A 24,777-nucleotide genomic window follows, 5' to 3' on the forward strand; every position below is an offset into this window, starting at 1 on the left:
ATTGATACAGGATATTGATTACAACAAAAGGGGAAAAGCAGTTTTTTGGGGACTCACGTCTTGCGGATCTCCTTGCTGCCGTCCCCCAGTATCTGGAAGAGCCCATCCAGGATCTCAGGGAGATAGTCCAGCAGGTTGATACCGGGGACAGACTCCAGAACCAGGATCTGGGGACAGGAGCACAGGGGGGAGGTAGTAGGGGTAGGCATGGACACAGCCCCTGCCTTGCACATACAGCATGAAAATGAATGGGGGGCTCACCCAGGAGATGATGAACTGGCGAGCGTACTGGTTGTTGGAGTAGATTCTCTCCCGCAGCAGAGGAACGAAAGCCACAAGGTCAAACTTGTTACTCTCAGTGACGATATCCTGGAGGAGAAAACACAGTGCAGCACTACTGGAGAGGAGCACACAGCCTGCCCACATTCACATAGCACTGCCATACGCTCCTCTCTCTCCCACACACACACTACACTGCCATACTGCTCCTCCCTTCCACACACACACACACACAACACTGTCCATCTCTTTCTCTGCAACATGCAGTACACATGCATATACTTCATTTCACAGCCTGTTCATAACATTTAAACAAAGCTCCATCTGCTCTATACGGTACTTTGACTATGAAGCCACAGTGACTTTGCATAACGTTCCATAACCTGTCCCTTTACGTGAAGTATGAAACAGACTATGCACCCCACACTGTTTTAATACCTTGCGTCACGGCTCCACTCACACACACTGCTCCAGCTTTTATCCCCAACTGTTGCTTCTCCAACTGGGCTGATTTTGGATACTGTGTAATATGTTTACAGACCCCATTGCTTTCTCTTTTTGTACATATGAAACGTTTTGGAGTCTGTGATGGAAGTTAACGTCCCTGCAGTGTCACTCACCTTCAGCAGTCGGTCCAAGAGCTCAGAGCCGCTCTTGACATTGGGATCAGGATCTGCTGCCAGCTGGGGAAGGAGGAAAATAACATGAGCAGTAATCATCTGTCTGTATAATCAAAATGTACATCAACGTATGCATATCTACTCGTGCCCACATCTCTCTCCTTCCCTCCTTCTTTTTAATTCAAACCACATTATCAATGAAACAGAATCATAGTCTCAATCAAGTTACAGGAGAAAAAACTAGTGAACTTGTTTCACAATCAACACTTTTCCAAGAGTTTAAAAGGAACATCGCATGATCAGAAATAAAAAACGGAAAACGAAGAGCCCTATACATACTGGACAGCGAGAGGACAGTTACACATGGCAAGCTTTCTGTAAACTAAAACTAGAGCTGCCCACTAAATGCAAGCAAAAGAAAACACTGCATCACTAAGTTGTATTCTACAAGGGGGAGCTAATGCAACAAATACCAGGATATGGGGGACCCCCCACCCCACCCCACCGTCCAGCTCTCCCTTCCATCCCAGTTGTCTGAGTGTTACCTTGCTGAGACCATCGAAGAGCACGTTGAAGTGTGGCACGACCGCTCCCCGCGCCACCTTCACAATGTTGTAGAGAGCCTCGCAGGCATAGTAGCGCAGCCGGCTGTCAGAGTCATTAAAGCAGGTGAGGACCGGCTCAATCAACTCCTTCAGGTACAACCCAGAGTCCTGTCCCGTGAGAGAGAGAGTGAGTGTGTGAGAGAAAGAGAGAAAGAGTGAGAAAGACAGTGAGTGAAAGTGTGTGAGAAAGTATGAGAGAGTGAGAGTGTGAGAGGGAGTGAGACACTGTGAGATAGTGAAAGTATGAGAGAGGAGAGTGTGAGAGAGAGTGAGAGTGTGTGACAGTATGAGAGAGACAGAGACATGGGTTATATAGGTCCTGCAGAAAGCAGAAGAGCAAGTAAACTGTGATAGACACTAAGCAAACAGAGATCTAAGGGTAGTACAAATAAGACCTGTATCTATTTGTTAATGTGGACCGAAGGAGAAGCATGTGCAGGGTCTGCCCACCTTGCCGAGTGCGATGGAGCAGGCTGCCAGCCCGATGAGCCCCCCCTTCCTGCTGTGGGGGTGCTGGGACAGGGCGAACTCCATCGCCAGGGTCTGGATCACATGCTTGATCTGGGTCGAGTTATTCTGAGCGACAAACTCACGCACCAGCCTGAAAGCAGAAAACACACACAAACAAAAACAACTGCTCATCCATTACTCGCGGCCAGTTACACAGACCTGAAGAAAACCAACACTGGACTACCTAATGTTACGTCAGGCAACCAAGTGCTAATCAAGGTCCGTGAAATCAGACAATTATCAAAGGTTACAAGGCAAAATCGATTCTTTATTCCTATCAAGGGGCAGGTTCAGTTCATCAGGTAGATCATTGAGTCAAAACAATGTGCAGCACCACAACTTCCATAAACAGCCTTTTACTGGTACAGTACTGTATGCCACTGTGAAAAAGAATTTCAAATGCCAAAGTAACTTTACTGCTGAAGACATGCATTTCTGGAAGACTGAACCCACAAATACTTAAAAAAAACAGTTCTATGAAAAGTACATTGCAGCCAAGAAACTAAATGCAAGGTCCCACAATAGGTGCATTTTCTTGGATAACACACTTGCCGTAGTCCTCACAGGGTTCAATATTGCTGGGGAATTACTGCAATAGAAATTTCACACACACACAGTACTACTTAATTGGTGTTGCACAGCAAGACGCACAGACCTCCTTCCTCAGCTCTACCGGTTTACTGGACAACCTGTTAGGACTAATTCTCCAGCAACAGGCATTATTAGTATCACATGACAGCATTTCCTCTCAGATGGAGTCAATCACATGACTTCTGAGTCATCATCGCCCACAACCCTAATGTAATAAATGCACTGTAAACAAATATTATAAAATAGGCACAAAAAAAACCCAAAACATTAAATTACTTTATTGAACCTCTCTAATAATCACATAAAATATATCTCTCAATCATCCAATAACCTTGCTATGGTATTTACACGGTAAACGTTTATAATTCCTTGAAGATGCTTCTCTGCCACACAGTAGCACCACAAAAAGTATACTTTTGTGTCTCTCATTGCCTCAGCAAACCAAAATGTGTTCACACACTGCTGCTGGATCATTTAAAAAGTGTATTTTTTGTACTTGGTGATTCATTGCATACACTTAAACCCTTAGGGCCCCCGCAAACTGGATAGTGCTAGAAATCAAACTACCTTGTTAAAAATTATGCCTATAAAAAAATAATAGGCCATGATATTGGGACAGGCACTGGCTAAGTACAGAGAGCTCTACAGCGAGCTGTCCTAGTCGTAATAATAATAATAATAATAATAATAATAATAGGGTGGGGGTTTAAGAAGTGGCACATCTTTCAGGGTGAGAGGACAACACGTAATTAAAAGGGGCACACATGAATCAATTACATTCATAACTTAAAGGGGTCATTCTCTAGTGATGCAAGGATTAGAAACCCCTCTTACTTTTCAATCTCGAGGGCTGCCACCTTCCTCTTCTCGTACAGTTTGTCATTGAGGGCCCGCACAATGCTGGGGGTCAAAGGGGAGAAATCCTTTTCCGTGTTCATCTTCAAACATCAACCAAAAACGAAACACACAATAATTAACGTTTCTTCCGCTGCCGGCCTTTCTTCTTTTTGTGAGGTCTCGCTCCTTGGTTTCGATAATTCAGTCAAGTTTCTGAAATTGACTTGGTCATTTCACTTCCAAGTTACTTGTGAAATTACACACAATGATTCACGTAGAACCAAATAACAAATGACAGTCATGTGTTTTTTTCCCCCTAACAAGCCGTTCTGCTAACTGGTTCTCGGTCTTGTTGATGTCTGATAAGTAACACAATAATTGTATTTATTTATAGTCATGATACAACACTAATATTTATTCGTTAATTTCTGCAAATCGTATATTATGAATGCTCTGCAATTGTCCAGAGTAGATTACTTCTGTTCGGTAGCAAAAACAAACAGGGTTATACTATACCGATAGTAAAATAAAAAATAAAATTACGTTACATGAAAGAAAAAAATTGAACGTAATAGCGATATTTTACTAAGATTTGTTTGCATTGATTCACATACTGCAGCTATATTAATAATAATGCTGATAAATAAGGCCAATAGATTTGAGACGAAAAACGTGAAGGGAATGCATGTAAATCCAGCTGTTGTATCGCCTTCGTTCCGGAGTCTGCCTCGAACAGCCCGATTGAGAGAGACCCAAACTTGGTAGGAGAGTAGGGGGTGCTTGTATTGACAGCGCTGGCGCTAAGCAGATTGTATACTGCTGATCGGTTCACATGACTCCACTCCCCACAGCCCAGCTAGTCGAGCTACGATTTGTTCACAGGCTGATAACAGATATAAGCACAGTGTAGTTTGTGAAAAGTGTAGTTTTGTATTATTATTATTTATTTTTTTGCAGTTATTAGTAATAAATCCTAAAACTAATACAGATTGAAGTACAAAAATATTTGATATAAACATTCTGAATAGATTTGTTAAAGTATATAAAAAGATAATAAAGTTGTTTACAAACAATTTTCTGTTTCTGAAATAAATACCTAAGTAGCTGTACATTTTTCTGTCGAATTACCTAAAACAAGGACAAAATTGCTAATAGCATGTCACTAAGCTTACATTATACAGTTTAACTCAAGCAAGTAAATACATTTTTATTGTCAAAGTTTTCTTGATACAGAATGTTTTCTAAAAACATATTTTGTTCTATTTATATGTACATTAACTTTTACTAACCTGTATACATTTTGTAACTCAATATATACTTATGGATCCACAATATATACCTTAATTAAAGTTAGATTGCCTTCCAGATACTCCCAAATCCATCATGTAAATCCATGCATTTTGAAAACGGATAACAATCTAAGACTGTCCTGTAAATAATCAGTGTTATTTCAGTGTGATTGACCAGGAAGATGGGTAAACGAACTTGGATCCAACATGACTATCTCCAAGACAATAAAGGACAAGTCTTTGGCTCCTACTTCACTGCAGTGACAGCACACAATGGAGTGGAAATTAAGGAATCCCCCCTCTCTGGAGTTAAAGATGATTCTTATCAGCCGATATTTGGGTTCCTTGTTAAATGTGCTTTCTCAGGTAAAACAGTACTTTTGTCCATTGCACAGTATCTCAGAATCCCATTGCACAAGAAGTACTTGTATAGCTCTGCCAAACTTGAACTTGGAACACATCAGAATCACAAAGCAGAGGATTTATCACTTCACCCAATATGTACACTGCATCTATACATTTAAATCCAGAAACATTGTGCATTGTAGGGCCAGTCAGAAAATACACTTGAATATGCACAAACTTAACAAAAATAGATATATGATACATGTTACTGTCAGCTTACTACAGTAAAATGCTGTAACATTGGTAATAGTTATCACTGAAGGTATGGAGTTGTGGGTTATACATGTATGAACGTTTAAGTTATATACTGTATAATGTGTTTGTATTATCAGATTATACAAATGCAATAGAAATATTTATTTTAAAATATACATATACACACACACACAGAGTGACAGACCAGGGTGTGCTTGCCACATGCAGGACCTTCTTCACTTGGCTTTTTGGGTAAAAGGAACAGCACAGGTAGGTTTTTAAACAGGGTGGGCCTGTATGTTTATTTTAAACACAAAACCTAACTCCTTCCAGGAGTGCTAACTTAAACTTTGTTTCCAGCTCCCTGGTAGCCTCTCCTAATGGAGCTTCTGGTTCTCTTTTTATATCACGTGGTTGTTCCCAGTTAGCACCAATTATCCCATTGGGAACAGCCACATTCTCACATGCATTTGGCAGGGACAGGAATTAACCCATCCCTGCCAATCATCACCAAAACACATATAACAGTATTTACAGGCAGGGCTATTGCTCTGCCTCAATACATATACATTAATAACATAATGAATGTGGTATTTGTCTTTTTGTCACACTTTTTTTTTTTCTTTTTTTTGCAGAGTCTATAACAGGGGTCTCCAACCCTGGTCCTGGAGAGCTGCTGGTTTTCGTTTCAACCAATCTCTCAGTTACTTAATTGAATCAATTATTGGCTTAATTTGTCCAGATTAACAGGTGTTCCAGATCTTTAGCCACTGATGATGTAAATACACCTATAAACCCTGCTGGACAGGGGCTCTCCAGGACCAGGGTTGGAGACCCTTGGTCTACAACAAACTTTGGTGGCCAGTGCTTTGTTGACAAGAATGGTGTTGAACGTCTTGAAACCATGTGGCTGCTCAGAGCAAAAACAGATTCCAGTGGATATAACTGGGAGAAAACCAGATAATACAAAGACAAGGGCAAATTACCCAAAACGAGTATGCAGTTGTAACAGTATTCGATTATAAATGGTTTTGAGTTGTTTCTTGCTAGTTTTACATTGTTCAAAGTATTTATTCCACCACAGCAACTTTACTTCATTTTAATGCAATAATTGAATTCTATATATTCAACTACTTCTGTCTAGAATGGACTGCTGAGGTGGTGTATTAGAAATTTTATGGCTAAAGAGGATTTGAGCAAAAAAGATTCTATTTTCAAATAACATAACATTAATTTTACATTTAGATGCACCTTTTGTTAACACTGTTTATTTTCTCTCAATGTGTAAAACAGGGTTGGCAGTAATCTGTTTCATCGGCTGGCTATAAAGAAATGAAGCAACGTTATCGAAAAGGGCTGAAATAATTTGTTCTCCCTACTTTGTAATCCTTGTTCTCATCATGAAATTTAAGTTAAATGCAGTGATCTGTTGACATTCTCTTTATCTGGGATCTCATTTGATTTTATTTTTTTTCATTGTTCATTCAATTTAAAGCATGAAAATGAGATGTGTATATCTCAAGAGTTCTATCCTGGTTAAATGAATACATTAAAAAATGTACCATAAACATTTTGTCTTCATTTATTTAGGGTTATGAAATAAGCAACAAGGGTAATTTTCTGAATTCCATCTCCCCTGTCCTTATCCCTGTGAAGTGAATACACTATAACATAGGAACTTGTGAGGGAGAGCGAGACAACAGAGAAAACACCAACATGAAATTATTTTAAATTATTTTTTATCATTTGTTTTCATTTAAAACAAGTAAGAACAAAAAATGTCATTTAATTACAGACATAATGAGGGGGGAAAACAATACTCTTTTTAATAAATAGAGTTTAATGAAGTGTGCAGAGTAAAACAAATATTAAAAACGCAAGTTTGAGAGCTACTAGCTGACTGGAATCCACGCAGTAAACTATTACATGCCTTGCTCATTTACAAACAGACTGACCTGCTCACAAATGTGAATTGCACCAAAGCTAAAGCACAGTCAGTCAGTAGTTTCGAAACTATTGTCAGACTGGGTATAAAACAAGCATTAAATCTAATATAACATTGAACACTTCAACAGCCAATCAAGATGCAGCATTTCATTCCTTTGTTTTAAACAAACAAGATCAATCCACTTTAATTTAAAAAAATATCATCAAAAGCATAAACCCGAGTATCTGGTGCATGGAAAGTTAGCATTGAAAAAGAGCCGGGCTCGTCTGCATTCGTTGTTTAACCTCATCTCATCTCACTGATAGGGGTTAGAATCTGTAACAGCAGTGCATCACACAACACTGCATTACAGACACACTCTTGATGCATTGCTTGCATAGAACATGTGGTCTGTTGTTCATTTCACCACACGGTGATGTCTATTCAAGTTGTGTGCTGCCATCTCCTCCTAATTCAATCGCCTAATTCAGGATATTGAATGACCATTTTCCTAATCAGCAGGACAACCCAAACTGGCCTAACAGTCTTACTTTATGGATCAGACAGTGGAAATATGACTGTACAGTGGTCTTCAGTTTCTATAGGGACACCACTAGGCTAAACTGCACCTGTTTCAATGCCAGTTTCGTTTACTACTGTGCTGGTAGGATTGCTCGTCAAAACAGTGTCAGTTCTTGTCTGGTCAAGCTTCTCAGTTGATCTGCGAGTCTTGGCTGAGTTCCAGTACCTCAGAAATAAGAAGAAACCTGGAAGAAAATTAATTTGAAGTTGTTTTTCTATTTATTTATTTTTGCTGGCAGGTCAAGTGGAAACTAGAGAGGAGGAAGGGGATAAACCCCAGTGGTGTACAAGTGTGTAATATTCACTTCTGTGTAGGGGTACATAATGAGAAAGAGTTTTTGTTCTTTTAAAAAAAAGATTGGTATAAAGCAGGATAAATTGTTTAAAGAGTTATCTGAATTATACAAGTATAGATTATTTTTTAAGTGGTTGCTACCAGCTAGCAGCTTTCTCTATCTATGATAACTGTCCATCATACAAAACAGGCCTTCACCACGATACCTCTGAAATTGAGGTATTGATATAATTCTAAACTTTGTAGTTCCTCTAAACAATTTGGAAAACATGCTGTGTATGAAAAACGAGCTTTACTCCAGTTTCCAAATTTTCCTCAAAACGGAGAATGCACATTTTATAAAATGATTAATAAAATGCTCAAGAGAGCATCTAACATTTCTAGTAAAGTAATGTTAATCGGTTCATTTTCAAGCTTGTGTGCTTTACAGAATGCTTTCCTTTTAGTGCGTGGCATTGCCTCTGATATAAGGCTAGCATTATGTGAATATGTCTCACTTCTTACCATGCAGAGAATTCAGGATAGAAAAGGCATACAGTGCTGGCTCTTGGAGGGGGCCAAAGTTGAAGAACATGACCCCCCATGTTATCCCAAGTAAGCAGGCCATGCCCAGTACTGTGTGTAATTCCCTCCTAGATATGCTCTTCTTTGGTGCCCCAGCTCTTCTTAGCTGGACCACCTTCACTGTCACCTTTGTAAATATCACTGCATTAAACAGAAACAGCACTGCAAAGTATCCGATGGTGAAATAAAGGACTGCAGGTTCTGTTAGCCAACACCTGGTAAGATTGACAATGCAAATGTGAGATTTTAGATGAATTAGTGTTGTGTTTGAAAGGCTCAAGAAGAAGCAATGCAATATGGTCATGATTTATAATACGAAACAAACCATTTGTATAATAATAATAATAATAATAATAATAATAATAATAATAATAATAATAATAACAATGCATGACTAACATTGAAACAGACTTCTGCTCTGTGGATATGGAGTACTTCCCATACTTGTTCAAACTTCTTGACAGAATTACAGGTACAGCTGGTATTCCTGGAAAAGAGCAAGGTGTATCATTGGAATGGTGTGGCTCAGGATCTGGATGGACCAGTGTTCAGATTAGAGACAGGGTGGTGGTTTTTACAGACCAAGATAACAAGCTAAATGAGAGATTCCTAAAACATACTCCATCTATTAAATCTCTTGTGTGTGAAATTAAAGAGGCTGCATAGCTCTGCTATTTCTAAATATAAATACAAACAAGTTTTGTTCTATACTTAGTCGCTAAACCATATGGCTCGTTCCGAAGTGTGTTCTGGCAAAGCGGGATAATAACCAACATCACTAGTAGTAATATGGTAGGTGTATAGTATTCATGTATGGTACAGCGTTTGCATCTCCAGGTTCATAAACCACAAAAGCCCACCTCCCCAGCTATCAAATGAACTCAACCTCTTAAGGTAGACTGTATAGGTTGCACAACATTTAATAATTCTGTCACCTACGTATCATCATTCATGTTAAGTGGTTTCCCATTCTTGTTTTTGTTTTTTAATACATCCTTCAAACATATTTTAAAAGTAAGAATTTGATTATTAGTCTCGCCTCCAACACCTGTGCCAGCTTTCCTGCAATTAAATAAAACACATAACCATGAACCTTGCTGTGCTCAAACTTTCAAAAAATAAGTTTCAAGGCTGTGATGTTCGACCTTTAAGAAATGCCAAAGTGAATGCTTTAAAATTAGATTTCTATCCCCTTCCATTATGTGGAGCCTCACCCCAGCCAGCGAGGCTCAGCTTCATCCTGTAATGCTTTATAAAGGTGTTGAAGACCTTGATCATCAGCAGGTAGAGGTGGAAAGCTTCGATTCCAAACCAGGTGAAGGTGCAGAGCAGGGAGTAGTGCATGAGGGCGGCAATGAACTGACAGAGCCCATCGTTATTATAGGATGCCAGCCACTCGTTCAGGAGGAAGGTGAGGTTCAGCAGGAACAGCGCAGAGCACAGGCTCTGATGGATTGTGGTGGAGTCATCGGATTTTTGTTTCCTGGGGAAAGGAAAGAACGTATTAATTGAAGCCTCCAGTGCAAGCAAATGGTAAGTCCTACTTTATAAAAACCAAGACAAACTCAGTTCCCATCAATCTGAGTTTGTAATGGGTGTTCATAGATTTTTAGTGTAGAGTTCTAATGTTTTTCCTGCTGTAGTAATGTTGCTTGAAATTACCTTTTTTTTTTTTTTTTTTACTGTTTCATTTTAGGATGTTTTCGATCAGGCTGGATGATTCGAATTGCAATTACTCAAATGTTTTTGCTAAGTCTGTATTAGGAAGTTTTCACAAAGAGTTTCTGACATAGCAATACAGTCTGCAATGTAGACTAGAGCAGACAAAGTATTGTGCCAGCGCCATCTAGTGCACATCATTATATTGCTAGCAACACAGGAAGAAAATGTAATCTACAGTAGCTGATGTGATCTACCATATGTTACATATATCTACAGCAGGCAACAGGAAATGAAGAGCAGCTAAAACACTTTTACACAGACTTATCAATCCACACATTCCCATCAGGTATTTATATATTTAAAAAGGAGGAAGGAGAGATCGCAGCCTTCCTCTCTCTCCAATCCAAAATGCATAGAACCAGAATGCAACATCAATGGCAAGTCTGCATTTGTTTTGTTTTTTTATGTTACAGTATTATCTCCCAATGTTTGAGGGTTATACCTTACCATAGAATAAAGTACATGAATAGAACAACTCCCAAGAAAAAGAGTGACACCCCACAGCCGATGTAGGAGATGTACGTCAGTGCTTTCAAGGTGCTGGCGCTCAGAGTGATGTTATTAGGGTTCTGTGGAATTATAAGGAAAGATCTGAGTGAGAAACACACCTGGATTAGGATAAACCTGATCCCTTGTGACCCAATATTTGTTGGAGTGTAGTAAACAGTTGATTATACACCAGCATTACATCTTAGCTAGAGTCAGTAAATACGGTTCTTACCATTAATACAGCGAAGTAAGTCAGGTGATTACAGCTACAAACAGTTTTATTTTTGTCTCCAAAAGTTTGGCAACCAGAATCATTCCATATTGCTTTTGTGCCTGTAAAAAATAATTAGAGGGTATCTTGGGTACAGCTAAGCCTTGCAATAAGGTTCATATAGTTAGATTCTTTCACAAACATTTAAAGACGTCGTTATCAAGGACTGACATGTATTGGCTTTATTGAAAACACTGAGAGACACTTCTGGTCTAAGAGTCTGTTTTAGTATTACTATATATATATATATATACATACAACCATTGAGTGTTTTATAGTCATGGAGTATTATTACACAGTTTTTACACAGCTAATTATATATTTACAACTTTAGTTTAGTTAGTTTATGTTGTACAACAGAAATACATTTTATTAAAGAATATTATTGTTATTAATGGAACACTGTACTGGTACTGTATGTGGACGTTCACAGGAATAAAATTGTCTTATGATTAAATGTTTTACACTTATATGTGAAGGTACATACAGTACAGTGAGGCTGGAGCTGGCCCCTTATGAAAGTTTACTGTATCATGGTAAAGCATAAGCACAGAAAAATGCATGGTAAAGCACAGGCAAGCACAGTTAACCACAGTGTAAGTGGGTAGAGCAACATAACGAATCATTGTAGAAGCAAAAATACTGTTAGAGCTGAAAGCAGGAACAGACAATGGGAGCTTGTCTAAATTAATTTCAAAGAAAAATGACATTTAATATCTTTATTCAATTAAAATAACATTTAATTTACCATTTTGACTCAGATCCCAGAATGCACATTTCACTAGTACATTTTCCTGAAATTAGAACAACGTCACATCAATTCACAAAACATGCAACTTCAAAAATCATATTACTGTCGAACATACACACATACATATACAAAGTGGGTTTAAACACTAGAATGTAGTTTTATATTATCATTTACAGGTTAGCCTCTCGGACCTTTAGAGAAAACAACAAAAAGGAAAGAAAAAAAACATTTCTCTTGGAGAACTAACTTAACTGAGCCTTTCTTTGGTTACCAACTCCAATAACCTGTCTTGTAACAGGGTTAAGCTTTCTTTGCACTTAATTTTGTATTTATAATTTTATAGATGTGTCGTTTTTCTATTGCACTTTGATTATTCTATATTGATATGTTGTTTTAAAGCACGTGTGAATGTGTGTAAGGAAATTGCGTTGTAATTGATTAATTAGTCTAATTGTTTGTAGCTGAATATTTTATAAAGCTTCATTAAGAAGAACGAGGGGAGAGCTGGGAGGACGTTCAGGATAATGAGCAGCTCGTGTTAGCATGGATGCCGGGCTGGGAAGTAGGAGCAGCGGTAGGGTTTTTGTGTGTGAAGTTTACTGGTGGTGTGTATCTGCATATAGCAATTGCAGCTCAAGTGTTGCCGCTGCTGCTACATTCTTAGCCCGGCACTGCTCTGCCTGTAGTGAGATTGGTAGGGGGAGATCTAGAATGGCTCCTATGTGATAGTTTAGCCTGTAAAATGAAAATCCATTTCCTTTCTTTGATAGCTGTGAGGATTATTTAGTCAACGGAATATGTGCCAGATGCTTGGTATCTGAACTCCATTGGAGGTGAGATTGAGGACTCGCTGGGTTTTGTTTTGTTTAGTTGGAGCACCGAGTTATTTTGATTTGAATACACTTTGTTGACTGAGTCCTCAACCACATCTCCAATTCACCAGTGAAACTAACTAGATTGTTTCATTCTGTTTAGGTGCCTTTCAGTGCTTTACAAACTGTAATGCTGATTTGTGAACGATGGTGTCTAAATTGTGTAGCTGGTAACTAATATGCCTCTGTTTTTTTGTAAATGCAAAAAGCATATTTTATCTTAATAAAAACACTGAACTCCATCGTTGCTTGCTCTCTGCTTTTCTTGTGGTTCATGCATTGCTCTTTCCCAATAAAAGAACCTGTGCTGTGAAACTAGGGCAACATTGGCAAACATTACATTTTAGTTGCTCTTTCTATATAGAGCTGGCGTAGTCGGATTACTGCACAGCTTAGTCTGAGCGTAGTTGCCAACGGTTCTATGCTGGGTTGGCTCATTTGCCTTTATTTGCTGTCTTGACTCACAAGAGCTGTCTGTCAAAAGAACCCTTTTGTGGGAGAGAGTGATGGCTTTATTCATCCCAGTCCAATAGCCTAACCATCCAGTTCATACCTCCTGTTACATTCTACACATGTTCTTAAATGACTGATCAACCCAAAACACCAGTGGCTGTGGAAAACAGTGCATTTCTGCAGACGGATGCCCCCAATGGCCTACCCACTGGTACTGCAGATACGACTCAAAATGTGCTTTATGTAATAAAAGTCTTCTCATGCTAGTCCCTTTCGCCTTTAGTTGTGTCGTTATTCTTTCTTTGGCACAGCCTTGTTGTTATGGGATGCCCTTCCGGGTTCCATTGTGTCATTGTCAAGCATCTCTGGGTTTAAAACTGCTGTTCAGTGCAATCCATGTTTCAGATGAACTTGTTTTAGTTGTAATGTAATTTAAATATACATATCTGTACTTTTTAATATATTGGTGTACTGTATGTACACATGTGTGTTTTTATTGATATTGCTTGGATGTATAATTGTTGTATTGTTTATTATTGAGTATGGTCTACTTAGGTCTCTCTTGGTATCAATAAATAAAAACAATAAGAAGAAGAAATTGCTAGTAAATGGGAATAAGGCTCTACTGAACATCAACAAAATAAATCTCTCCTTGTCATATATGTGTGTGTGTGTGTTTGTGTTAACAATGTATTATACAATTCAGTAAAACATCATTGCAAACAGTTGCAAAATGATCAAGCAGTTTGGAGAGACCTTACCTGCAAAGTGTCTTCATGGTAAAAGGTTATTGTTATGTTGTCAGTGAGATCAGAGATTGGACTCCCCAGTTCAATTGCAATCACCTCATCCGAGAGAAGTGAACTGTTCTGCTCATCCTGCAATAGACAAGGGTACGGGGGTTTCAGACAGTTAATGTGCAAGACCAGTGGTGTTTGGTTAAATTAGGTCAGATACAAAACCAAATGTAGATATGTTTAGATATTTTTGCTGTGGATAAACCTGAGCTGCCTTACCGGAAATAAATTGGAATTTAGAAACCTGCCAACACCATATTGTGAGGAATCATTATTGTGACCACTAGCCTGCTGTAATGCTTCAAGTGTAAGTTTGATCTCCACTGAATGTGTATCCTGAAACAGAAGAGCACAGACAATCAGAAACTGCAATATCCACAGCATTATCATTCAGTATGTTTCGTATAGGGTGTCTTTAATTGTATATTGTTTATTGCTTCTAAGACTGTGCCAAGTTACTTCTCTTTTGTGTATTAACTTATCAACTGCTACACAAGTTTCACAAAGAGAGTAAATGTGTTCAAAACAAAATTACGCCTAGAAAAAAGAAAAAAGGATCAACAGTAGAACAGGAAAGTGACTTCATTTTTTAGTTCAACATTATTTCTATAAACTGTTTCAATCACTGGTTTTGAATATGTTGCTACTACAATTGAAATGTGGCTTGGGAAATAGGAGAATACTTACTTGTAAAGGTAATGGAATCAGAAGAGGTTTCTTGTCAGTTATGTTGTATTTAGCAACAATCCCATAAAAACCAGTAAAATTAATCTCCTTCTTTGGCCCATTAAATGCAGTTTTGTCAGTAAGAATATTTTTAATAGCTCTGCAATGAATAATATATGTAATTAGTACAAATACAGTACCCTCTGTCTGTCTGATATAAACAACATCTTATAGGTGTCAGGACCCTGGAAAAGCAGATCTCCACCATAAACACATATGTGGAATCATTTATTATATTTAAATGACCAATAATGTTCAATCAAATTCAATCAAGCTGTGAGGTTACTTTCACCTACTTTATTAGTATGTGCAATATGCCTTGTTGCAAATGGTATGTCATAGAATAAAGCAAAGAAGCTGTGAAAAGAGATGAATTATTGCTTATTCTACAAAGATATTCTAAAATGGCCTGGACACATTTGTTGGTACCCCTTAGAAAAGATAATAAATAATTGGATTATAGTGATATTTCAAACTAATTAGTTTCTTTAATTAGTATCACACATGTCTCCAATCTTGTCATTCAGCCTATTTAAATGGAGAAAAGTAGTCACTGTGCTGTTTGGTATCATTGTGTGCACCACACTGAACATGGACCAGAGAAAACAAAGGAGGGAGTTGTCTGAGGAGATCAGAAAGAAAATAATAGACAAGCATGGTAAAGGTAAAGGCTACAAGACCATCTCCAAGCAGCTTGATGTTCCTGTGACAACAGTTGCAAATATTATTAAGAATTTAACGGTCCATGGAAGTGTAGCCAACCTCCCTGGGCGAGGCCGCAAGAGGAAAATCGACCCCAGATTGAACAGAAGGATAGTGCGAATGGTAGAAAAAGAACCAAGGATAACTGCCAAAGAGATACAAGCTGAACTCCAAGGTGAAGGTACGTCAGTTTCTGATCGCACCATCCGTCGATTTTTGAGCGAAAGTGGGCTCCATGGAAGAAGACCCAGGAGGACTCCACTTTTGACAGAAAAACATAAAAAAGCCAGACTGGAATTTGCTAAAATGCATATTGACAAGCCACAATCCTTCTGGGAGAATGTCCTTTGGACAGATGAGTCAAAACTGGAGCTTTTTGGCAAGTCACATCAGCTCTATGTTCACAGATGAAAAAATGAAGCTTTCAAAGAAAAGAACACCATACCTACAGTGAAACATGAAGGAGGCTTGGTTATGTTTTGGGGCTGCTTTGCTGCGCCTGGCACAGGGTGCCTTGAATCTGTGCAGGGCACAATGAAATCTCAAGACTATCAAGGCATTCTGGAGCGAAACGTACTGCCCAGTGTCAGAAAGCTCTGTCTCAGTCGCAGGTCATGGGTCCTCCAACAGGATAATAACCCAAAACACACAGCTAAAAGCACCCAAGAATGGATAAGAACAAAACATTGGACTATTCTGAAGTGGCCTTCTATGAGTCCTGATCTGAATCCTATCGAACATCTATGGAAAGAGATGAAACTTGCAGTCTGGAGAAGGCACCCACCAAACCTGAAACAGCTGGAGCAGTTTGCTCAGGAAGAGTGGGCCAAACTACCTGTTAACAGGTGCAGAAGTCTCATGGAGAGCTACAGAAAACGTTTGATTGCAGTGATTGCCTCTAAAGGTTGTGCAACAAAATATTAGGTTAGCGGTCCCATCATTTTTGTCCATGCCATTTTCATTTGTTTTATTATTTACAATATTATGTTGAATAAAAAATCAAAAGCAAAGTCTGATTTCTATTAAATATGGAATAAACAATGGTGGATGCCAATTACTTTTGTCAGTTTCAAGTTATTTCAGAGAAAATTGTGCATTCTTCGTTTTTTGTGGCGGGGTACCAACAAATTTGAGCACGTCTGTATATATATATATATATATATCTATATATATATATATATATATATATATATATATATATATATATATCAAAATTAAAAAATTCACTCAGCACAACACTGAATATGAAATTAAATATTTAATATAACTTTAAACAGAACTTACTTTGATATTGAAGAGACGACATCATTACACTGTTCCACTGATTTTTTGTCACACTTGGATATTATACTTAAAAAATCCTTATCTTGTTTTTGTAGACTTTCTGACATTAATTCACAAGGGCATTGAACAGGAACGTTAACTGATGTAGAAGTGGTAGGGGATGCAGTTGTAGATACTTTGGTGGAGGCCTCTGAATTAGATACTATGGTAGGAGACTCTGTAGTTATGATAGGTGTCTCTGTTGTAGAAATGTGGGTCGAGGAGACTTTTGAGGCTGGGCTAGGAAATAGTGATGTAGAGGTTGTGGTAGGGGGTTTGGTTGTGGGTCCTGGAATAGGGGTCTGTGTATTTGATGCTGTGGCTGGGGTTGTAGATGGTGTAGAAGTCTCTATTGAAGAAGCGGGATTAAGGTATGCTGTTGTAATAGATATTGTGGTAGGGTTCTCTTTTGTAGATTCTGTGGGGGACATTGCTGTAGATGTTGTGGTCTCTGTAACAGTATTTGTAGGAGTAGGTTTTGTCACAGTTGTGGCTGGGTTCCCTGTTGTAGTAGTTGTGGTTGGGGTTACAGCTGTAGGGGACACTTTTGTAGATGCTGTAGTAATGGTTTCTTTTGAAAATGCTATAGTAGGGGTCGCTGTTGTAGATAACGGGGTAGTAAATGATGATGCTAGGGTAACTGTCGTGAACGTAGTAGTAGGGTTCATGGTTGCAGATGCTTTGGTGGAGGCTTCTGATGTAGATACTATGGTAGGGATCTTTGTAATTATGGTAGGTGTCTCTGTTGTAGAAATGTGGGTCGGGGAGACTTTTGAGGCTGGGCTAGGGGATAATGATGTAGAGGTTGTGGTAGGGGGATTGGTTGAAAGTTCAGATGTAGAGTGCACTGCTGTAGTTGCTGTGGTGGAGTTCTGTTTTGTAGATCCTGCGGTTGAGGTCTTTGATGTAGATGTTGTGGAAGGGGTCTTGGTTGTAGATGTTGTGGAAGAAGACATTATTATAAATCTAGTTGTAGGGGACAGTGTTGTAGATGCTATGGTAGGTTTTCCTGTGGTTGAGGTCTGTGTTGCAGATGTTTCTGATAGGGACACTATATTAGATGGTTGAGTAGGGGAGACTGTAGAGCTGTTTAAAGATGGGGCAGTGGACTCCTTTGCAGATGTTGTGGCAGGGCTCGTGGTTGTAGACGAGGACACTGTTGCAGATGTTTTAGAAATGAATACTGTTGTGAATGCCATGGAAGGGGTCTCTGTTGTATCACTTGTGTTAGGCGTCTTGGGTGTAGATACCACAGAAGAGGTCTCAGTTGTGTATGTAGTGGTAGGGATAATAGTTGCAGATGCTGTGGTAGCATTCTTTGTTGTTGAGACTTGGGTATGGAGTGCTGTTGTGGAGGCTTTGCTAGGGTACAGTGTTATAGATGTTGTGGTAAGGTTCTCAGTTATTGATGCTGTGGTAAGGGACACTGTGGTTGATGTTGTTCTAGGAGTCTCAGTTGTAGATGTGTTAGGGGTCCCGGCTGAAGATCTTGTTGTAGGGCACAATTTTTGAGATACTTCGGTAGTGGTTTCTTTTGAAGATGCTATTGTAAGGATCCCTATTGTACATGATGGGTTTGATAATGGTAAAGGGGACTTTAGTGTAGATGCTGTGGTAGGGGACACCATTGTAAATCTTGAAGCAGGAGTATCAGTTGTATATGGTGTTGTGAAATCATTTGTAGGTTTCATGGTTAAAGGTGCTTTGGTGTAGGTCTTGGATGTAGATGCTACAGAAGTTGTCTCTGTTACTGTGGAAGTAACTGTGAGGGATAATGTGGGAGCTGTTGTAGTAGGGGTCTCGGTTGTAGATGCTATGCTGGGTGTTACTCTTGTATCACTTGTGTGAGGTGTCTTGGGTGTACATACTATGGAAGGGGACACTGTTGTAGATGTAATGGTAGGGATCTGAGTTGCAGATGCAGTGGTAGGGGTTCCTGTTGCATATACTGTGGAAGAGGTCTCAATTGTAGATGTAATGGTAGGGGTCATGGTTGCAGATGCTGTGGTAGGGATCATGGTTGTATATGCTGTGGAAGAGGTCTCAGTTGTGTATGTAGTGGTAGGGATAATAGTTGCAGATGCTATGGTGGGTGTTACTCTTGTATCACTTATGTGAGGTGTATTAGGTGGAGATACTATGGAAGGGGACACTGTTGTAGATGTAAAGGTAGGGACCTGAGTTGCAGATGCTGTGGTTGGGTTTTCTGTTGTATATACTGTGGAAGAGTTCTCAATTGTAGATGTAATGGTAGGGATCTGAGTTGCAGATGCTGTGGTTGGGTTTTCTGTTGTATATGCTGTGGAAGAGTTCATAGTTGTGTATGCAGTGGTAGGGATAATAGTTGCAGATGCTGTGGTAGCATTCTTTGTTGTTGAGGCAATGGTGGATGCCTCTGGTGTAGATGTTGTGGTAGGGGTCTTTGTTGTAGAGACTTGAGTAGGGGACACGGTTGTGGAGGCTTTGCTAGGGTACAGTGTTGTAGATGTTGTGGTAAGGTTCTCAGTCATTGATGCTGTGGTAGGGGACACTGTTGTAGATGTTGTGCTAGGAGTTTTAGTTGTAGATGTGTTAGGGGTCTCAATTATAAATGTTGTAGTAGGGGACACTTTTGTAGATGCTGTAGTAATGGTTTCTTTTGAAAATGCTATAGTAGGGGTCGCTGTTGTAGATAACGAGGTAGTAAATGATGATGCTAGGGTAACTGTCGTGAACGTAGTAGTAGGGTTCATGGTTGCAGATGCTTTGGTGGAGGCTTCTGATGTAGATACTATGGTAGGGATCTTTGTAGTTATGGTAGGTGTCTCTGTTGTAGAAATGTGGGTCGAGGAGACTTTTGAGGCTGGGCTAGGAGATAGTGATGTAGAGGTTGTGGTAGGGGGTTTGGTTGTGGGTCCTGGAATAGGGGTCTGTGTATTTGATGCTGTGGCTGGGGTTGTAGATGGTGTAGAAGTCTCTATTGAAGAAGCGGGATTAAGGTATGCTGTTGTAATAGATATTGTGGTAGGGTTCTCTTTTGTAGATTCTGTGGGGGACATTGCTGTAGATGTTGTGGTCTCTGTAACAGTATTTGTAGGAGTAGGTTTTGTCACAGTTGTGGCTGGGTTCCCTGTTGTAGTAGTTGTGGTTGGGGTTACAGCTGTAAATATTGTAGCAGGATGAAGTATTGTAGATGCTGAAGTAGGAGAGATTGTTGTCGATAATGTGGTACGGCATAACATTGTAGACACTGTGGAAGGATTATCAATTGTAGGTGAGATGGGAATATCTGTTGTAAATGTGGTGAAGAACATTATTGTAGATGTTGAGGTCACAGTTCTAGGGGACATTATCGTCGTTGCAGATGTTGTGTATGGCGAAACTGTTGATGTTGTGGTAGGGAGTTCTGTTGATGCTGTGTTTGGGGTCTCTGTTTTAGCTGTTGTGGTAGGGGGTTCTGTTGATGCTGTGTTTGGGGTCTCTGTTTTAGCTGTTGTGGTAGGGAGTTCTGTTGATGCTGCGTTTGGGGTCTCTGTTTTAGCTGTTGTGGTAGGGGGATCTGTTGATGCTGTGTTTGGGGTCTCTGTTTTAGCTGTTGTAGTAGGGGGTTCTGTTGATGCTGTGTTTGGGGTCTCTGTTTTAGCTGTTGTGGTAGGGGGTTCCGTTGATGCTGTGTTTGGGGTCTCTGTTTTAGCTGTTGAATTAGGGGGTTCTGTTGATGCTGTGTTTGGGGTCTCTGTTTTAGCTGTTGTAGTAGGGGATTCTGTTGATGCTGTGTTTGGGGTCTCTGTTTTAGCTGTTGTAGTAGGGGGTTCTGTTGATGCTGTGTTTGGGGTCTCTGTTTTAGCTGTTGTGGTAGGGAGTTCTGTTGATGCTGTGTTTGGGGTCTCTGTTTTAGCTGTTGTGGTAGGGGGTTCTGTTGATGCTGTGTTTGGGGTCTCTGTTTTAGCTGTTGTGGTAGGGAGTTCTGTTGATGCTGCGTTTGGGGTCTCTGTTTTAGCTGTTGTGGTAGGGGGTTCTGTTGATGCTGTGTTTGGGGTCTCTGTTTTAGCTGTTGTGGTAGGGGGTTCTGTTGATGCTGTGTTTGGGGTCTCTGTTTTAGCTGTTGTGGTAGGGGGTTCTGTTGATGCTGTGTTTGGGGTCTCTGTTTTAGCTGTTGTAGTAGGGGGTTCTGTTGATGCTGTGTTTGAGGTCTCTGTTTTAGCTGTTGTAGTATGGGGTTCTGTTGATGCTGTGTTTGGGGTCTCTGTTTTAGCTGTTGTAGTAGGGGGTTCTGTTGATGCTGTGTTTGGGGTCTCTGTTTTAGCTGTTGTGGTAGGGAGTTCTGTTGATGCTGTGTTTGGGGTCTCTGTTTTAGCTGTTGTAGCAGGGGGTTCTGTTGATGCTGTGTTTGGGGTCTCTGTTTTAGCTGTTGTGGTAGGGGGTTCTGTTGATGCTGTGTTTGGGGTCTCTGTTTTAGCTGTTGTGGTAGGGGGTTCTGTTGATGCTGTGTTTGGGGTCTCTGTTTTAGCTGTTGTAGTAGGCGGTTCTGTTGATGCTGTGTTTGGGGTCTCTGTTTTAGCTGTTGTAGTAGGGGGTTCTGTTAATGCTGTGTTTGGGGTCTCTGTTTTAGCTGTTGTAGCAGGGGGTTCTGTTGATGCTGTGTTTGGGGTCTCTGTTTTAGCTGTTGTGGTAGGGGGTTCTGTTGATGCTGTGTTTGGGGTCTCTGTTTTAGCTGTTGTAGCAGGGGGTTCTGTTGATGCTGTGTTTGGGGTCTCTGTTTTAGCTGTTGTGGTAGGGGGTTCTGTTGATGCTGTGTTTGGGGTCTCTGTTTTAGCTGTTGTGGTAGGGGGTTCTGTTAATGCTGTGTTTGGGGTCTCTGTTTTAGCTGTTGTGGTAGGCGGTTCTGTTGATGCTGTGTTTGGGGTCTCTGTTTTAGCTGTTGTGGTAGGGAGTTCTGTTGATGCTGCGTTTGGGGTCTCTGTTTTAGCTGTTGTGGTAGGGGGTTCTGTTGATGCTGTGTTTGGGGTCTCTGTTTTAGCTGTTGTGGTAGGGGGTTCTGTTGATGCTGTGTTTGGGGTCTCTGATTTAGCTGTTGTGGTAGGGGGTTCTGTTGATGCTGTGTTTGGGGTCTCTGTTTTAGCTGTTGTAGAAGGGGGTTCTGTTGATGCTGTGTTTGGGGTCTCTGTTTTAGCTGTTGTGGTAGGGGGTTCTGTTGATGCTGTGTTTGGGGTCTCTGTTTTAGCTGTTGTGGTAGGGGGTTCTGTTGATGCTGTGTTTGGGGTCTCTGTTTTAGCTGTTGTAGTAGGGGGTTCTGTTAATGCTGTGTTTGGGGTCTCTGTTTTAGCTGTTGTAGTAGGGGTTTCTGTTAATGCTGTGTTTGGGGTCTCTGTTTTAGCTGTTGTGGTAGGGGGTTCTGTTGATGCTGTGTTTGGGGTCTCTGTTTTAGCTGTTGTGGTAGGGGGTTCTGTTGATGCTGTGTTTGGGGTCTCTGTTTTAGCTGTTGTGGTAGGGGGTTCTGTTGATGCTGTGTTTGGGGTCTCTGTTTTAGCTGTTGTAGTAGGGGGTTCTGTTGATGCTGTGTTTGGGGTCTCTGTTTTAGCTGTTGTGGTAGGGGGTTCTGTTGATGCTGTGTTTGGGGTCTCTGTTTTAGCTGTTGTGGTAGGGGGTTCTGTTGATGCTGTGTTTGGGGTCTCTGTTTTAGCTGTTGTGGTAGGGAGTTCTGTTGATGCTGCGTTTGGGGTCTCTGTTTTAGCTGTTGTGGAAGGGGGTTCTGTTGATGCTGTGTTTGGGGTCTCTGATTTAGCTGTTGTGGTAGGGGGTTCTGTTGATGCTGTGTTTGGGGTCTCTGTTTTAGCTGTTGTGGTAGGGGGTTCTGTTGATGCTGTGTTTGGGGTCTCTGTTTTAGCTGTTGTGGTAGGGGGTTCTGTTGATGCTGTGTTTGGGGTCTCTGTTTTAGCTGTTGTAGTAGGGGGTTCTGTTGATGCTGTGTTTGGGGTCTCTGTTTTAGCTGTTGTGGTAGGGGGTTCTGTTGATGCTGTGTTTGGGGTCTCTGTTTTAGCTGTTGTGGTAGGGGGTTCTGTTGATGCTGTGTTTGGGGTCTCTGTTTTAGCTGTTGTGGTAGGGAGTTCTGTTGATGCTGCGTTTGGGGTCTCTGTTTTAGCTGTTGTGGTAGGGGGTTCTGTTGATGCTGTGTTTGGGGTCTCTGTTTTAGCTGTTGTGGTAGGGGGTTCTGTTGATGCTGTGTTTGGGGTCTCTGATTTAGCTGTTGTGGTAGGGGGTTCTGTTGATGCTGTGTTTGGGGTCTCTGTTTTAGCTGTTGTAGTAGGGGGTTCTGTTGATGCTGTGTTTGAGGTCTCTGTTTTAGCTGTTGTAGTAGGGGGTTCTGTTGATGCTGTGTTTGGGGTCTCTGTTTTAGCTGTTGTAGTAGGGGGTTCTGTTGATGCTGTGTTTGGGGTCTCTGTTTTAGCTGTTGTGGTAGGGAGTTCTGTTGATGCTGTGTTTGGGGTCTCTGTTTTAGCTATTGTGGTAGGGGGTTCTGTTGATGCTGTGTTTGGGGTCTCTGTTTTAGCTCTTGTGGTAGGGGGTTCTGTTGATGCTGTGTTTGGGGTCTCTGTTTTAGCTGTTGTTGTAGGGGGTTCTGTTGATGCTGTGTTTGGGGTCTCTGTTTTAGCTGTTGTGGTAGGGAGTTCTGTTGATGCTGTGTTTGGGGTCTCTGTTTTAGCTGTTGTAGCAGGGAGTTCTGTTGATGCTGTGTTTGGGGTCTCTGTTTTAGCTGTTGTGGTAGGGGGTTCTGTTGATGCTGTGTTTGGGGTCTCTGTTTTAGCTGTTGTGGTAGGGGGTTCTGTTGATGCTGTGTTTGGGGTCTCTGTTTTAGCTGTTGTGGTAGGCGGTTCTGTTGATGCTGTGTTTGGGGTCTCTGTTTTAGCTGTTGTAGTAGGGGGTTCTGTTAATGCTGTGTTTGGGGTCTCTGTTTTAGCTGTTGTAGCAAGGGGTTCTGTTGATGCTGTGTTTGGGGTCTCTGTTTTAGCTGTTGTGGTAGGGGGTTCTGTTGATGCTGTGTTTGGGGTCTCTGTTTTAGCTGTTGTGGTAGGGGGTTCTGTTGATGCTGTGTTTGGGGTCTCTGTTTTAGCTGTTGTAGCAGGGGGTTCTGTTGATGCTGTGTTTGGGGTCTCTGTTTTAGCTGTTGTGGTAGGGGGTTCTGTTGATGCTGTGTTTGGGGTCTCTGTTTTAGCTGTTGTGGTAGGGGGTTCTATTAATGCTGTGTTTGGGGTCTCTGTTTTAGCTGTTGTGGTAGGCGGTTCTGTTGATGCTGTGTTTGGGGTCTCTGTTTTAGCTGTTGTGGTAGGGAGTTCTGTTGATGCTGCGTTTGGGGTCTCTGTTTTAGCTGTTGTGGTAGGGGGTTCTGTTGATGCTGTGTTTGGGGTCTCTGTTTTAGCTGTTGTGGTAGGGGGTTCTGTTGATGCTGTGTTTGGGGTCTCTGATTTAGCTGTTGTGGTAGGGGGTTCTGTTGATGCTGTGTTTGGGGTCTTTGTTTTAGCTGTTGTAGAAGGGGGTTCTGTTGATGCTGTGTTTGGGGTCTCTGTTTTAGCTGTTGTGGTAGGGGGTTCTGTTGATGCTGTGTTTGGGGTCTCTGTTTTAGCTGTTGTGGTAGGGGGTTCTGTTGATGCTGTGTTTGGGGTCTCTGTTTTAGCTGTTGTAGTAGGGGGTTCTGTTAATGCTGTGTTTGGGGTCTCTGTTTTAGCTGTTGTAGTAGGGGGTTCTGTTAATGCTGTGTTTGGGGTCTCTGTTTTAGCTGTTGTGGTAGGGGGTTCTGTTGATGCTGTGTTTGGGGTCTCTGTTTTAGCTGTTGTGGTAGGGGGTTCTGTTGATGCTGTGTTTGGGGTCTCTGTTTTAGCTGTTGTGGTAGGGGGTTCTGTTGATGCTGTGTTTGGGGTCTCTGTTTTAGCTGTTGTGGTAGGGGGTTCTGTTGATGCTGTGTTTGGGGTCTCTGTTTTAGCTGTTGTGGTAGGGG

General features: G+C 40.9%; 3 protein-coding genes across 3 annotated transcripts in view; all 3 read right to left on the reverse strand.

Annotated features, from left to right (window-relative positions):
* The window catches only part of LOC117425929 (protein VAC14 homolog), a 32,568-nt gene extending 28,297 nt beyond the window's left edge, over positions 1-4,271 (reverse strand). The window contains exons 1-6 of the mRNA XM_034043250.3: positions 3,440-4,271; positions 1,955-2,105; positions 1,445-1,612; positions 900-962; positions 262-369; positions 58-167 (exon numbers count right to left, since the gene is read on the reverse strand). Of these exons, the coding sequence (XP_033899141.1) occupies positions 58-167; positions 262-369; positions 900-962; positions 1,445-1,612; positions 1,955-2,105; positions 3,440-3,543 (704 nt within the window). The 5' untranslated portion in view covers positions 3,544-4,271. The remainder of the gene's footprint in view (positions 1-57; positions 168-261; positions 370-899; positions 963-1,444; positions 1,613-1,954; positions 2,106-3,439) is intronic.
* Positions 4,272-8,628: 4,357 nt separating this feature from the next.
* Positions 8,629-11,445, reverse strand: LOC117425149 (adhesion G protein-coupled receptor G3-like). The gene is made up of 5 exons (XM_058994095.1): positions 11,440-11,445; positions 10,869-10,990; positions 9,914-10,182; positions 9,099-9,186; positions 8,629-8,914 (listed from the first exon to the last, which is right to left on the reverse strand). Exons 1-5 carry the CDS (start codon positions 11,443-11,445, stop codon positions 8,629-8,631), a joined length of 771 nt encoding a protein of 256 aa, XP_058850078.1.
* Positions 11,446-14,234: 2,789 nt separating this feature from the next.
* Positions 14,235-17,793, reverse strand: LOC131698962 (uncharacterized). The gene is made up of 3 exons (XM_058994097.1): positions 16,767-17,793; positions 14,742-14,880; positions 14,235-14,390 (listed from the first exon to the last, which is right to left on the reverse strand). Exons 1-3 carry the CDS (start codon positions 17,759-17,761, stop codon positions 14,235-14,237), a joined length of 1,290 nt encoding a protein of 429 aa, XP_058850080.1. The 5' UTR covers positions 17,762-17,793.
* Between the last annotated feature and the right edge of the window lie 6,984 nt (positions 17,794-24,777).

Source organism: Acipenser ruthenus, chromosome 20 (genome assembly GCF_902713425.1).
Source record: "Acipenser ruthenus chromosome 20, fAciRut3.2 maternal haplotype, whole genome shotgun sequence".
NCBI classification, from domain to species: domain Eukaryota; kingdom Metazoa; phylum Chordata; class Actinopteri; order Acipenseriformes; family Acipenseridae; genus Acipenser; species Acipenser ruthenus.

Bases quoted from the DNA above. Each gene is read 5' to 3' on its own strand.
- LOC117425149 (XM_058994095.1), bottom strand. The intron at 9,187-9,913 runs GTGAGGCTCCAC...GCTCTTTTCCAG, and splicing joins GCTGAGCCTCGCTGGCTGGG to GAATACCAGCTGTACCTGTA. The intron at 8,915-9,098 runs GTTAGTCATGCA...CAATCTTACCAG, and splicing joins GAGCAGAAGTCTGTTTCAAT to GTGTTGGCTAACAGAACCTG.
- LOC131698962 (XM_058994097.1), bottom strand. From the start codon at position 17,761: ATGTCTTCTTCCACAACATCTACAACCAAGACCCCTTCCACAACATCT. The intron at 14,881-16,766 runs GTAAGTTCTGTT...TATTCATTGCAG, and splicing joins GTCGTCTCTTCAATATCAAA to AGCTATTAAAAATATTCTTA. The intron at 14,391-14,741 runs GTAAGTATTCTC...CTTCTGTTTCAG, and splicing joins TGATTCCATTACCTTTACAA to GATACACATTCAGTGGAGAT.